Below are 15,654 nucleotides of genomic sequence, written 5' to 3'. Positions count from 1 at the left end.
TCAAAGCAGAATGAAAACTCCTCCTACAAGCTTTAACTAGACACTTATAGAAGTCACAAGACTGCTATATACTGCTGATGAGAAAAGGTATTTAGCAGTTTATATTTCTTAAAATAATTACATGCCAATGTTCTGTGTATTGTGGGAGAGCAGATATAATGAATGCAGGCTCCTGGGTTTAGTAACACTTTAACGCTGGCAGGGGTGCTTACAATGATCAGCTTTTATTCACGGAAAACCTTTATCCCAAAACGAAGAACAAAAGACTGTTTTCTGTAACCTATTATAAAGTGTTGGCTGGAGTTTGGCTTGATTTTATTTTGTGTTTAACCACTTCAATACCGGGCACTTTCATTAGAGGTACACCGAATGGAAATGTTGCTGCCAATCAGATGTGGACTTGTTTGTCATGTGACTATCTGTGTTGTCTCCATCACAGTGGACCAGCTGACGGAAGGATCTGTGTGGCACACGTTGGCTCTCACTGTCTGTGTATACGTACTGCTCAAGCTGCTGCAAGGAGGAGGAGCGGGTGAGTACACGAGGGACGCCATCATTGTAGTGGGTTCTGTCTGCTCCATGTGGCTGTTTTGCTGTAAGTTGGGATTTTTCTTTGTTTTGTGCTTTTTCAGGTGCAACAGGGTTTGTAAGTAACTTAAGAACCTTCCTATGGATCCGGGTCCAGCAGTTTACAAACCGCGAGGTGCAGATCCGCCTGTTCGGCCACCTGCACTCGCTGTCCTTGCGCTGGCATCTTGGACGCAAGACGGGGGAGGTGTTGCGTAGTGTGGACAGAGGGACCAGCAGCATCAATAGTCTACTGAGGTACGACTGACATTACAAGGCCAACAAGAGAGTCATTATTGTACCTTTCAAAGGAATGCCAATGTGACCAACTTAACCACTTGACTTAAACAAAATTGACGTCCTTTTTTTCCCACATATAGAGCTTTCTTTTGGTGGTATTTGATCACCTCTGCGTTTTTTTTTTTTTGTTTGTTTTGTTTTGTTTTGTTTTATGTTTTTTTGTGTGTGTTTTGTTTGTGTTTTTTGTTTTTTGCACTATAAACAAAAAAAGACAGACTATTTTGGGGAAAAAAAAAATACTTTATCTTAAATAATGAGAATTTTATTGCCGCATAAATAGGTCAATAGCAAAAATGCAAAAACTTCTCTTTTCCAAAGGGGGTGAGAGGGAGATGGCTAAAGGTTCTCTTTGATGATGCAATGTTCATATTACTGGCACTGCTTGGCATTGATCAATCTGTTTTTCTCTTACAGTTATATAGTGTTCAGTATACTTCCAACCATTGCCGATATTATCATTGGGATCATCTATTTCACGTCTTCGTTCAATGCCTGGTTTGGGTTGATCATTTTCGTCTGTATGACTTTATATCTCAGTAAGTACTAAGAGAAGGTGCAGGATGTTTTATTTGTAAAGGCCGCTGTTGGCTATGTTGTAATATACTATAATGAAATAAAATGTTTAAAGCTGACCTTCACCCTCCTTGTAAAGTTCCTCCCTCTCGACCCCTCTCCTCCCCAACTCTACACAAATAGGGCAGTGTTTTGCTTTTTTTTTTGTTTTGTTTTTTTTTCGTTACCATTTATTTATTTATTTATTTATTTGCTTTTATTTTTTTCATTACCTTTTTTTTTTTTTTTCGTTACCATTTATTTATTTATTTATTTATTTATTTTGTTTTTCTTTTTTTCGTTACCTTTTTTTGTTTTCTTTTCTTTTTTTTCATTACCTTTTTTATTTTTTCCATTACCATTTATTTTGTTTTTTCTTTTTTTTCATTACCATTTATTTATTTAGTTTTTCTTTTTTTTTTGTTACCTTTTTTTTTTTTCATTACCATTTTATTTATTTATTTATTTTTTTCTTTTTCTTTTTTTCATTACCTTTTTTTTTTTTTTTTTTTTTTTCGTTACCATTTATTTATTTATTTAGTTTTTTTTCTTTTTTTCGTTACCTTTTTTTCTTTTCTTTTTTTTATTACTTTTTTTTTTTTTTTTTTCGCTACCATTTATTTATTTTGTTTGTTTTTTTCTTTTGTTCATTCCTTTTTTTTTTTTCCTTTTTTCATAAAAGTGCTACTCCTCCCCTCCATGCACGTCATTCGCCCTAGACTAATGACATGCATAGCACTCGCTGGCCCACCCGGGATATGTCACATATCCCAGAAGGCCTTGAGTCTTCCAATCAGCTAGTAGGAGGGGGCGGGCCTAATGACACATCATCATCCGCTGAATCCGGAAGAGCCGTTGGGCCTCTCGATGTCATGATTAGGATGGCGGCTCAGGACCGAGCTGCGTCTGGTCACAGAAGGTTGTCAGCGGGACAGCGCTGGATCTGGTGGCTGAGTTAAGTATTCATACTGTGCCTACAACACCACCAGGTAAGTAGGGGTATAGTAAAAAAAAAAAAAAAAAGGGGTGTAAGCTAAAGTTCCTTTTTAAAAAGGTGCTGTAAGACAGCATATCATATTGGGTCACAATGGTTGGGTCACAGCATACTTTTCAGCAGTAACCGTGTAAAACTGAGTACCTACCTTTTCAGTCCTCACTGAAAAAGCCAAGATTTCATTTCTTTTTTTTTTTTTTTTTTTTTTTTTTTACGCAAATCAATGCAAGTCCACCAGAGGCATCCAATTTTAAATTTTTAATTTAATTTATACACAGCGGGAGCTGATCTGCGGGTGCTGCAGACTCTATGTCCGCCAGCACCCCCTGATCATTCAGCACAGAGGCAGAACGGCGATCTGCATTGTTTACATAAGCAGATCGCTGTTCTGTCAGTAGGGAAGGCATTGATCCTATGTTCCTGCAAAGCAATGCCTTCGCCTAGTAAAAAGCACCTCCCCCCCACAGTGCACAAACACTGGCTAGGCACAGCTAACCCTTTGATCGCCCCTGTTGCTAACCCCTTTCCAGCCAGTGTCATTAGTACAGTGACCGTGCATATTTTTTAGCACTGGTCCAGAAAAAGTGTCAGTTAGTGTACGATTTGTCTGCCACAATATCACAGTCCTGCTGTAAGGCCACTGATAACTGACATTACTAGTAGAGCTGGGGAAAAAATCGATATAAATCTTGAATCGAGAGTTGAGAGGTCAAATCAACTCAAAATTTAAGCAAATAGATTTTTTTTTTTTAGATTTTTTTTTTTTTTTTTAGATTTTTTTTTTTTTTTTTTCACCGCGTCAGTCCTGAGGAGCTGCGGGCAGGAGATTTTAGGCGAAGCCGCGGCTTTGGCCTAGTGCGCAGCTTCGGCCTAGTCCGGGAGACAGGATGCCGCGGACTAGGCCGAAGCTGCGGGCTCACCTAAAAACTTCTGCCCGCAGCTCCTCAGGACCGGCGCGGTGTCCAAAAAAAAAAGAAAACTCAATTTGAATCGTGAATCAAGTTTTTTTTTTTTTTTTTTTTTTTTTAAGAAAATCGCAGATTTTTTTTTTTTTGGGAAAATCTCCCAGCCCTAATTACTAGTAAATAAATTTAATAAAAATTCCATAAAAATATCCCACAGTTTGTAGATGCTATAACTTTTGCACAAACCAGTCAGTATACGCTTTATTGGGATTTTTTTTTACCAAAAACATGTAGTAGTATACATATTGGCCTGAATTGATGAAGAAATTTTAGCTTTTTTTACATTTTTTTTTTTTTTTTTTTGATTGCATATGTTTTATAGCAGAAAGCAAAAAATACTTTCTGCTATTAAAAAAAAAAAAAAAGCGGCTTGCAGGACTTTTTTTTGGCGTCCTGCCGGCGCAGCGCCCCGGTGTGAAAGCACTCTGGCTTTCACACTGGGATTGCAGGCGAGGCTTTTTTTCAGGTGCTATTTTTTGCTCTAAAGCGCCTGAAAAAACGCCTCCAGTGTGAAAGGGGTCTAAAGCGGAACTTCAGTCATTTTTTTTTTCATCTTTCCTTCTATTAAATCTTCTGGCCTTGTTGTTGTTTTAACTTTGGATAGTAAAACATTTTTTTTCTGCCAGTAAATCCCTTATACAGCCCACTTCATGTTTCTTGTCTGGTCATTAGCCTAGGCTTATGACATCATGCACAGCTCTCTCTAACTCTGGTGAGAGTTTGCCAGGAAGGGAGGGGGGGGGGTGAGTCATAAGAGGACCAATGAGTGCTGCAGAGCTGGAGGTGTGCCTCTGTAAATCCAGGAAGTGAACAGGAAGCAGCTTCAGCTGCCCACAGGTATATAGTTGCATAGTAGGTGAGGTTGAAAAAAAGACAGTAAATCAACCCCTTTTTTGAGTCATTGAAGCTACAGCAGTTTTCTTAGTAATTTGATATTCTGCTTTCTCATCATGACTGTTCCCAATAGAGGAATGTGTCTGTTTTCTGCCACCCAAGACTTCTGTAAAAATGTTTTCCTTCCACAATTGCAGCTTTTGTTGGTACATAGTAGGTGAGGTTGAAAAAAGACACAAGTCCATCAAGGCCAACCTATGTGTGTGATTATATGTCAGTATTACATTGTATATCCCTGTATGATGTGGTCATTCAGGTGCTTATCTATTATTATTATGATTATTATTATTATACAGGATTTATATAGCGCCGACAGTTTACGCAGTGCTTTACAACATTAGGGCAGACAGTACAAGTACAATACAATTCAATACAGGAGGAATCAGAGGGCCCTGCTCGTTAGAGCTTACAATCTTATCTAATAGTTTTTTTAAACTATCAATGCTCCTCACCGAGGCCACCGCCTGTGGAAGGGAATTCCACATCCTTACCGCTCTTACAGTAAAGAACCCTCTACGTAGTTTAAGGTTAAACCGCTTTTCTTCTAATTTTAAGGGGGACATGCTTTGTTCATATTTCATGTCTGAGGTTTACAGCCACTTTTAAGTATTCAAAGTGATCAAGTTGTTCGCTTTTCACACGATTGTATAAATTAAATGAATGCTTATACATATATAGTCAGAGGCAAGAAGGGTTCCCCTAAGTGGACTTTTAAGGCACTCAGTTATATCGTATGTGAAAAGTGTAGCAAAATATACAAAATAATATAATAGTAAACAAATTTTATTTATGGATAAACAACATTAAAAAATGATAACGAAACATTGATTCATCTAAACAATACGTTTCTATCACCATACAGAGTATATGCATGAAAAAACCTCCCCACACCTAGTGATAGAAACGTATTGTTTAGATAAATCAATGTTTCGTTATCATTTTTTAATGTTGTTTATCCATAAATAAAATTTGTTTACTATTATATTATTTTGTATATTTTGCTACACTTTTCACATACGATATAACTGAGTGTCTTAAAAGTCCACTTAGGGGAACCCTTCTTGTCTCTGCCTTGAATACTGGATGTGGCACTGTTCTCAACATAGGTTAGCCATTTGTCTTCTTCCTTGCTTATATATATGTATATATTATTATTTTTTTTTTTTTTTTTTTTTGTGAATATTCTCAACGTCTTTAGGCCCCTTTCACACTGGGGCGGGAGGTGCATTGGCAGTAAAGCGCCGCTATTATTAGCGGCACTTTACCATCGTTTCAGCGGCGGTATTCGGCCGTTAGCAGGGGGGCCGTTTTACCCCCTCCGCTAGCGGCCGACAAAGGGTTAAAAACCACCGCAAAGCGCCACTGCAGACGGTATAGCAGCGCATCGCTCCAGTGTGAAAGCCCTCAGGGCTTTCACGCTGGGGACACAGCAGCGGCTGTTTCGGGTCGGTTTGCAGGCGGTATTTTTAGCGCAATAGCGCTTGCAAACCGCCCCAGTGTGAAAGGGGTCTTAGTAAATTCAGCCATAAACTCTCAGCTCAGATTCTGTCAGGTCCTCCTTCTGATTGGCGCGTCATCTGCTGTCCGGGTGAAAGTCCTCTAACAATCTTATTTCTGATTCGCAGCTCTCACTATCATCATCACCGAATGGAGAACGAAATACCGCCGGGATATGAACACCAGAGACAATGAAGCCAAATCCCGGGCCGTAGACTCTCTGCTGAACTTTGAAACGGTGACTTTTTTTTTTTTTCTTTTTTTTTTCTGTTTTGTAAACTGATGGGCCCTGATGTGTGACATTTATATGGTTTGTGTGGGAGTGACGGGGAAAAACGGAGGACAGTTGGAACAGATGGGACTTTGTATGAAGCATGCAGTCTCAGGGACAACCAGCTATCAATAGTATAACTGCTTATATAAGTACAATAGGACCATAATCAGCAAGATAAGATCAACGAATGATAGTGGTAATGTAACCCCTGGATAGGATCTTAAATACACCTACACATGTATAAAATACACAGTCTCAGGGACAACCAACTATCAATAGAAAAAATATTAATCTGTTTATTAAGATACAATAGGACCATGATTAGTAAGATAAGAACAATAATTTAATAGTGGTAGTATAACCCATAAATTATATTTATACAGTGGGGCAAAAAAGTATTTAGTCAGCCACCAATTGTGCAAGTTCTCCCACTTAAAAAAGATGAGAGAGGCCTGTAATTGTCATCATAGGTATACCTCAACTATGAGAGACAAAATGTGGAAACAAATCCAGACAATCACATTGTCTGATTTTTGAAAGAATTTATTTGCAAATTATGGTGGAAAATAAGTATTTAGTCAATATCAAAAGTTCATCTCAATACTTTGTTATATATCCTTTGTTGGCAATGACAGAGGTCAAACATTTTCTGTAAGTCTTCACAAGGTTGTCACACATTGTTGCTGGTATGTTGGCCCATTCCTCCATGCAGATCTCCTCTAGAGCAGTGATGTTTTGGGGCTGTCGCTGGGCAACACAGAATTTCAACTCCCTCCAAAGGTTTGCTATGGGGTTGAGATCTGGAGACTGGCTAGGCCACTCCAGGACCTTGAAATGCTTCTTACGAAGCCACTCCTTCGTTGCCCGGGCGGTGTGTTTGGGATCATTGTCATGCTGAAAGACCCAGCCACATTTCATCTTCAATGCCCTTGCTGATGGGAGGAGGTTTGCACTCAAAATCTCACGATACATGGCCCCATTCATTCTTTCATGTACACGGATCAGTCGTCCTGTTCTCTTTGCAGAGAAACAGCCCCAAAGCATCATGTTGCCACCCCCATGCTTCACAGTAGGTATGGTGTTCTTTGGTTGCAACTCAGTATTCTCAAAAATAAAGATAATCTTGTGAGCCACAACAGTCCTGTGCCAAACGTGTACTAGTCTCCAGCTGCGAGCGCAGATCACGTTTCATATACCGTGCAAGCTATACTAATGGAAAATATGCGCTGCGCTGGAGTGAACCCAATCTTCTAAATAATGAGATGTGTAAAATAGCTAAAAATATTGCAGTAGCAAATCTTACAAAATAAAAAAACAAATAGATTCATGTAAATCTAGCGTATATAAGTGCAATGTGCATATAGATAAATGATATACAATGATAATAGTAGATATAGAAAAACAATAATTTATATTGCAAATGGTGAAGTGCATAAACAAAGGCAAAAAGTGCTTAGTGCTCCGTAGTAGACATCACCGATGTCCTAGTACATAATCGCAAAATGATGGGGGAAAAAGTCTCATAAACTGTAGCAAAACTGTGCGTGTAGATGGTGTCCATATGTGATGTCATCCGTCATGCTCATACATCCTAGGTGCTGGGTCACACGCTCTGAGGTGAGCAGATTAACCTAGGGGGGCCACTGGAGTGCACCAGAGCATGGTTTGCAGCACCTAGGATGTATGAGCATGACAGATGACATCACATATGGACACCATCTACACGCACAGTTTTGCTACAGTTTATGAGACTTTTTCCCCCATCATTTTGCGATTTATGTACTAGGACATCTGTGATGTCTACTACGGAGCACTAAGCACACTTTGCATTTGTTTATGCACTTCACCATTTGCAACATAGATTATTGTTTTTTTTTATATTTACTATTATCATTATATATATCAATTATCTATATGCACATTGCACTTTTATACGCTAGATGTACATGAATCTATTTGTTTTTTTTATTTTGTAAGATTTGCTACTGCAATATTTTTAGCTATTTTACACGTCTCATTATTTAGAACATTGTTTTCATTGCAGCGCAGCGCATATTTTCTATTAGTAACTCAGCATTCTCTCTCCTCCAAACACGACGATTTCTGTTTCTACCAAACAGTTCTACTTTGGTTTCATCTGACCATGTGACATTCTCCCAATCCTCTTTTGGATCATCCAAATGCTCTCTAGCATACCTCAGACGGGCCCGGACATGTACTGGCTTAAGCAGGGGGACATGTCTGGCACTGCAGGATCTGAGTCCCTGGCGGCGTAGTGTGTTACTGATGGTAGCCTTTGTTACGTTGGTCCCAGCCCTCTGCAGGTCATTCACTAGGTCCCCCTGTGTGGTTCTGGGATTTTTTTCTCACCGTTCTTGTGATCATTTTGACCCCACAGGGTGAGATCTTGCGTGGAGCCCCAGATCGAGGGAGATTATCAGTGGTCTTGTATGTCTTCCATTTTCTAATTATTGCTCCCACAGTTGATTTCTTCACACCAAGCTGCTTGCCTATTGCAGATTCAGTCTTCCCAGCCTGGTGCAGGTCTACAATTTTTGTTTCTGGTGTCCTTCAACAGCTCTTTGGTCTTCACCATAGTGGAGTTTGGAGTGTGACTGTTTGAGGTTGTGGACAGGTGTCTTTTATACTGATAACAAGTTCATACAGGTGCCATTAATACAGGTAATGAGTGGAGGACAGAGGAGCCTCTTTAAAGAAGAAGATACAGGTCTGAGAGAGCCAGAAATCTTGCTTGTTTGTAGGTGACCAAATACTTATTTTCCACCATAATTTGCAAATAAATTCTTTCAAAAATCAGACAATGTGATTGTCTGGATTTGTTTCCACATTTTGTCTCTCATAGTTGAGGTATACCTATGATGACAATTACAGGCCTCTCTCATCTTTTTAAGTGGGAGAACTTGCACAATTGGTGGCTGACTAAATACTTTTTTGCCCCACTGTATATGTAGTTTGTGTGTTTTACTTTGGTTGTGAATATTCTTTTTCAATTAGGATCGGATCCCTGTTCTATGCAGGGTGTGCATAAAAATGTGTAATAAAGAGTTAATCTTTATTACTTGATATTATTTGTGTATTACTCTGTGTAACCTTGCAGATAGTTGGGTGTGTTGCAATATTTCAACAACTCGTACAAAGTATAATAATAAAAGAAATATATTAGTTTGGATTATACATATCATTAAAAAAATGATAAACTAGAAATATAAATATATCATCCTTCCAGTTCAGGGGAGTCCTCAACTTCTAACCAGACGTACCTGGAAATGACGTCCTTCTGTTTCCAGGGGCTGATGTCTTATTGAGGGGCCTCCTCGTTTTAAACATTTGATCTTTGGATAGCCGCATCCTCAGCTACATTAGGGTAGAAATGACAGCTGTGTCCCCGGAAGTGATGTAATATATATCACTTACGGGATCATTAGTTGTAGGAGGGATTGATGAATGGATGTTCCCAAGTTCCTCCTACTCTCACAGGACAACCTGTTTAATATGGTCCCTGGCTACCCGGGGGAACGGGAGAGCCCAGGAACCACTGCGGGTTCTGCTCTTTGAGAGCCCCATAAAAGTGATCGGGCCGCTCTACAGCTGCCTGATTTACTTTTATCTGCAAGCCCTTCGCCGGCTCTTAAAGCCAGTACCTAGCTCACAGCTGCAACAGGAGTCATGAGTATGATTATTGTCTACCATGACATATATAAATTGACCGGACACTTTATTAGGTACACCTTGCTAGTACCGGGTTGGACCCCCTTTTGTCTTCAGAACTGCTTTCATTCTTCGTGGCATAGATTTAACAAGGTGTTGGAAACATTCCTCAGATTTTGCTCCATAGTGACATGATGGCATCACGCAGTTGCTGCAGGTTTGTCGGCTGCCCAAAGGTCCTCTATTGGATGAGATGTGGTGAGTGTGGAGACCATTGGAGTATAGTGACCTCATTGTCCAGTGGTGAGATGATTGGAGCTTTGTGACATGGAGCATTATCCTGCTGGAAGGAGCCATCAGAAGATGGGGACACTGTAGTCATAAAGGGATGGACATGGTCATCAACAATACTCAGGTAGGCCGTGGGGTTTAAACGATGCTCTATTGGTACTAAGGGGCCCAAAGTGTGCCAAGAAAATATCCCCCACACCATTACACCCCCACCACCAGCCTGAACCGGTGATACCAGGCAGGATGGATCCATGCTTTCATGTTTACTCCAAATTATGTCCTGACCATCTGAATGTTGGAGCTGAAATGGAGACTCATCAGACCAGGCAATGTTTTTCAAATCTTCTATTGTCCAATTTTGGTGAGCCTGCGCGATTTGTAGCCTCAGTTCCCTGTTCTTGTATTGTGCGTTCAGAGATGGTATTCTGCATACCTTGGATGTAACGCGTGGTTATTTGAGTTACTGTTGCCTTTCTATCATCTGGAACCATCTACCCATTCTCTTCTGACCTCTGACATCAACAAGGCATTTTCCTCCACACAGCTGCCGCTCACTGGATATTTTCTCTTTTTTGGGCCATTCTCTGTAAACCCGAGAGATGGTTGTGTGTGAAAATCCCAGTAGATCAGCAGTTTTTGAAACACTCAGACCAGCCCGCCTGGCACCAACAACCATGCCATGTTCAAAGTCACTTAAATCCCCTTTCTTCCCCATTATAATGCTTGGTTTGAACTTCAGACAGTTGTCTTCACCACGTCTATATGTCTAGATGCATTGAGTTGCTGCCATGTGATTGGCTGATTACCAGTTTGTGTTACCAGGCAATTGAACAGGTGTACCTAATAAAGTGGCCACTGAGTGTATATGTGTGTATGTGTATAAAAAAAAAAAATATATATATATATATATATATATATATATATATATATATATATATATAAAATAAATATATATATAAAATATATGAAAATATCTAAATATAATTGATAAGTTAAAGCTAATATAAAGTTACTTGTAGATCAATACCTGCTACTTGATAACCTATCAATGCTGTTGATTGGTTGTCTCTGGTGGAAAAGCTCATTTACTTTTTCCGTTGTCTTTGGAAGCAAGTCCCAATGTATCCAATGTATCGGTTGCCAAGAACTACCTGTGCGGTTTTACCAGTCAGATTACGACATGCCTTGGGAAATGACCAGAAATACAACCACAAAATATAATTCTATACAAAGAAACGAGTGTCTCATTAACCATATAACCTGTTTTCTATGGTAACCATGTTGCAATTATCAAATAAATATCCAAGAAAATAAAATCACTCTGACAACAATTGTGTGCCTCGTTAGCGCTGTGTATAAACCTCAGAAGCTGCACTCCCACAACCAATGTTCTCAGGAGTAACTCGTCAGAGAATATTGACCTTATTATTAAAGTAGAAGTCAAATCGTTTTTTCTCACATAAGGGTTATAATCCATCAGTATGTTTTTTTTTTTTTTGTCTGCCATCTGTATCCCATTGGGGAGGTTTCCCTTCACTTCCTGTCCTATAGCTAAAACAGGAAGTGAGAGGAAATCCCTGCAAAGTGAGGGAATCCTGGGTTGTCACCAGAACTAGTGTCCCCATTGGAAGATATCTCCTCTCTTTTTCTGTTTTGGTGACATGCCAAAAATTTTTGGATTTTCTTTCACTTTCAATGAAAATTGTAAACAGGACAAATAAGAAGGGTGAATCTCCCTAATGAGATCACAGACAGCAATAAAAAACCTGACCGGGGTTCTAATCCATCTCCACTCTATCCAAAAATTAAATTAAAAAAAACTTTTGCCTTTTTATAGATTAAATAAAGGTCTGCAGAGCTTATTTTTTCAATTGCATCTCTCACGATTTGTCTAGTCTTCACAATCCTCCTCTCCCGTGCAAAGTAGAGCTGCACGGTTCTGGCTAAAATAAGAATCATGATTTTTTTGCTTAGAATAAAGATCACGATTCTCGCGGCGTAACATCATCTTTCACATTACGCAAAAAAATTGGGCTAACTTTACTGTTTTGTTTTTTGTTAAATTCATTAAAGTGTATTTTTTCCAAAAATATTGCGTTTAAAGGACCGCTGCACACATTTAGTGTGACATAAAATATTGCAACAACCACCATTTTATTCTTTAGGGTCTCTGCTAAAAAAAAAAAAAAGTGCGTGTGTGTATATATGTATAATATATATATATATATATATATATATATATATATATATATATATATATATATATATATAATGTGTGTGTGTGTGTGTGTTTGGAGGTTCTAAGTAATTTTCTAGCAAATACAGATTTTAACTTGCAAGCAACAAATGTCAGAAAAGGGCCTGGTCTTTAAGGAGGAACTGCACTCTGCTCACATAATTTGATTGTGTGAAAAAAAACATCTTTGCCATTCTGAAGCTTCCCTCCAACCACTTTGCATATTATTTTATATATACTGTGATTCTGTACTTGCCAAATATGCTGCAGAAATCTCCATCCACTGAGTCTGGCTGCAGCCATTGTAAGTGTGGGCAGCTGAAGCTGCTGCCTGTTCACTTCCTGGATTTACACAGACACACAGAGGCACGCCTGCAGCTCTCATTGGCCCTCTTATGACTCAGCCCCCCTCCCTTCCTGGCAAACTCTCACAATAGTGAGAGAGAGCTGTGCATGATGTGATAAGCCTAGGCTAATGACCAGACAAGAAACAGGAAGTGGGCTGTATTAGGCATTTACTGGCATAAAAAAAAATGTTTTACTATCCAAAGTTCAAACAACAACAAGGCCAGAAGATTTAATAAATGGAAAGATGAAAAATTGACGGAAGGTCCATTTTTAAGTGGTTAAACTGACCTCATTTACAGACCAAAGTTCATCCCTTTGATCTAAAAGAACAAAATGGTACAATGTTTGTCTTTATCTCGCCTGAGCACTTCACTAGCTTAGAATCGCATAAGGAAAGGGAAATCCTCTGCAAGTGTTCAGAGACGGGAGCACAAACCGAGATGCACAGAGCTCCCATCCCTGCATACTTGTCATACTTGGCTGTACAGGGAGAGTCCGCACAAACGATGTGCTCCCATTTACTTGTATGAGATCGCTGCAATGCAGCTCAGCGATCGCACAGAAAAGTAAATAAGCGCCTGCGGGGCTGAGCCCCTATGGGAATGAGCCCTTAATGCTAACGTGTTTCTGTCTGTCGCATTTCAGGTGAAATATTATAATGCTGAAGACTATGAGGTGAACAGATTCAATGATGCCATACTGAAGTACCAGGTCAGTGGATAGACACCGTGTTCCAGGATTAGTTTACTTTTGGTTCGGATTCTGTCCAAATAAGATTAGGGCCTCGTGCACACCAGTGTTCATTTGGATGTCGAATTTCGATTTTACTTTTAGTCCTAGTCTTTTGACTAAAATGCCATTTCAAATTTAGTCGTATTTTAGCCATCTGAATGTTTGTTTTTTTTTCGTTTTAGGTGTATTTTAGTCGACTAAAATCTCCGGTATATTTTTCGTCTACTAAAAATCCTATAAGTTTAGTTAAATTGTAATGCATTATTTAAGCATTTCTCTAGAATTGCTAAACTCATTATATACTCCCGGAGTAAAAAAATCTAATAACATGTTATTTCTGATATTAAGGTTTGAACACTCACCACAGACACAGATTTAGCTGTTGTGATATATAACCAGTGTTCATTTTGACGTCAAATTTCGGTTTAGTTTTAGTCATAGTCTTTTTTTGACTAAAATGCCATTTTAGTTTTAGGCCCCTTTCACATATACGGACCGTTCGTCCGTTTTTTACATACATCCGTGGACGAATGAAAAACGGACATCAATGCATGTCTATGTAAAAACAACTAACGATCATCTATTTTCATTTGCTTCCATCAACATTATTTTTTTTTTTTTTTTTTTTTTTGTTTTTTGTTTTTAAATAGCTAATAGTCCTATTTTTTTTATCCGTCAAAAAAATGGATCGGACAAAAATCGGATGTAAACTAAGAAATGGTCAGTTTTTCATCTGTTTTTGCATTGATTGTTAGGGGCAACCAGTCACTGTGTGTGTGGGTGGGGGGATGGGGATGGGGGGGGGGTCAGTGTGTGTGTAAGGAAAGGGGTAGGACAGGAGAAGAGCAGTATACATAGTGAGGGGGCAGTCTGTACAGACGGGGTCCCTCACTTGCCAACGCTGACTGTCATTGTCAGCTTAACCACTTGCCGACTGCTGCACACCGATATACATCGGCGCAATGGCAGCAGTGGGCAAATAGGCATACCTGTATGTCCCCTTTAATTGGCGGAGTTAGCGGGTGCGCGCGCCGCGTACAGCTTGACCGTGCCCGCGGGACCCGTGGACTCTATGTTCGTCGGTCTCACGGTGATCGTGTCACAGAGCCGCAGAACGGGGAGATGTCTATGTAAACAAGGCATTTCCCCGTTTTGCCTTGTGACATGACAGAGATCGCTGCTCCCTGCTATCGGGAGCAGTGATCGCTGGCACGTGAGTTGTAGCCCATCCCCCCCACATTTAGAATCGCTCCCTAGGACACACTTAACCCCTTGATCGCCCCCTAGTGTTTAACCCCTTCAATGCCAGTGTCATTTACACAGTAATCGGTGCATTTTTATAGCACTGATCGCTGTGTAATTGTCAATCGTCCCAAAATAGTGTCAAAAGTGTCCGATGTGTCCACCATAATGTCTCAGTCACGATAAAAATCGCAGATCGCCGCCATGACTAATAAAAAAAAAATAATAATAAAAATGCCATAAAACGATCCCCTATTTTGTAGACACGATAACTTTTGGTCAAACCAATCAATATACACTTATTGCGATTTTTTTTTTTTTTTTTTTTTAACAAAAATATGTAGAAGAATGCATATCGGCCTAAACTGAGGAAAAAATGTGTTTTTTGTTTTTTTTTTTTTTCTATATTTTTGGGGGATATTTATTATAACAAAAAGTAAAAAATATTGATTTTTTTTTTTCAAAATTGTCGCTCTTTTTTTGTTTACTGCGCAAAACATAAAAATCGCAAAGGCGATCAAATACCACCAAAAGAAAGCTCTATTTGTGGGAATAAAAGGACGTCAATGTTGTTTGGGTGCCACGTCGCACGACCGCGCAATTGTCAGTTAAAGCGACGCAGTGCTTTGGTCAGGAAGGGGGTAAAATCTTCCGGGGCTGAAGCAGTTAAAGCCCCATACACACTATTAGATTTTCTGCAGATTTTTGTCTTTAGATTTACCAAAACCATGTAGTGCAAGGGCCTGCCTGATTGCATCCAAATTGAAACTCTTAAGGTTTGACCTCATATTATATGGTTTTGGTAAAGCTGAAGACAAAAATCTGCAGAAAATCTAATGTGTATGGGGTCTAATTGTCGGCTCTTTTTCTTCTATACTTAAAGCGGAGTTCCACTCGTGTTTTTTTCACTTGCTCTATTCGTAATCCCCATCCTCCATTCGCTTTTTAAATGGTAATTTTTTTTTTTTTTTCTAAATACCCGTTATTTATAATTTTCTGGAGCACTTCCTGCTCCCTCCGCCTAGGCGATTACGTCATTAGGCTCTTCCCATGGACACCTGGGATATCCGGCGTCGCGTATCACAGGAGTCCT

At 39.4% G+C, this 15,654-nt stretch overlaps 1 protein-coding gene across 1 annotated transcript in view; it reads left to right on the top strand.

Moving 5' to 3' along the window:
• The window catches only part of ABCB6 (ATP binding cassette subfamily B member 6 (LAN blood group)), a 67,941-nt gene that overhangs the window by 23,715 nt on the left and 28,572 nt on the right, over positions 1-15,654 (top strand). The window contains exons 5-9 of the mRNA XM_073634310.1: positions 440-532; positions 633-825; positions 1,282-1,403; positions 5,898-6,007; positions 13,233-13,298. Of these exons, the coding sequence (XP_073490411.1) occupies positions 440-532; positions 633-825; positions 1,282-1,403; positions 5,898-6,007; positions 13,233-13,298 (584 nt within the window). The remainder of the gene's footprint in view (positions 1-439; positions 533-632; positions 826-1,281; positions 1,404-5,897; positions 6,008-13,232; positions 13,299-15,654) is intronic.

The sequence above is a fragment of the Aquarana catesbeiana genome, linkage group LG06 (assembly GCF_042186555.1).
Source record: "Aquarana catesbeiana isolate 2022-GZ linkage group LG06, ASM4218655v1, whole genome shotgun sequence".
NCBI lineage: Eukaryota > Metazoa > Chordata > Amphibia > Anura > Ranidae > Aquarana > Aquarana catesbeiana.
The sequence above is the reverse complement of the archived record's forward strand: the minus strand, read 5'-3'. Positions and strand labels throughout refer to the sequence as shown.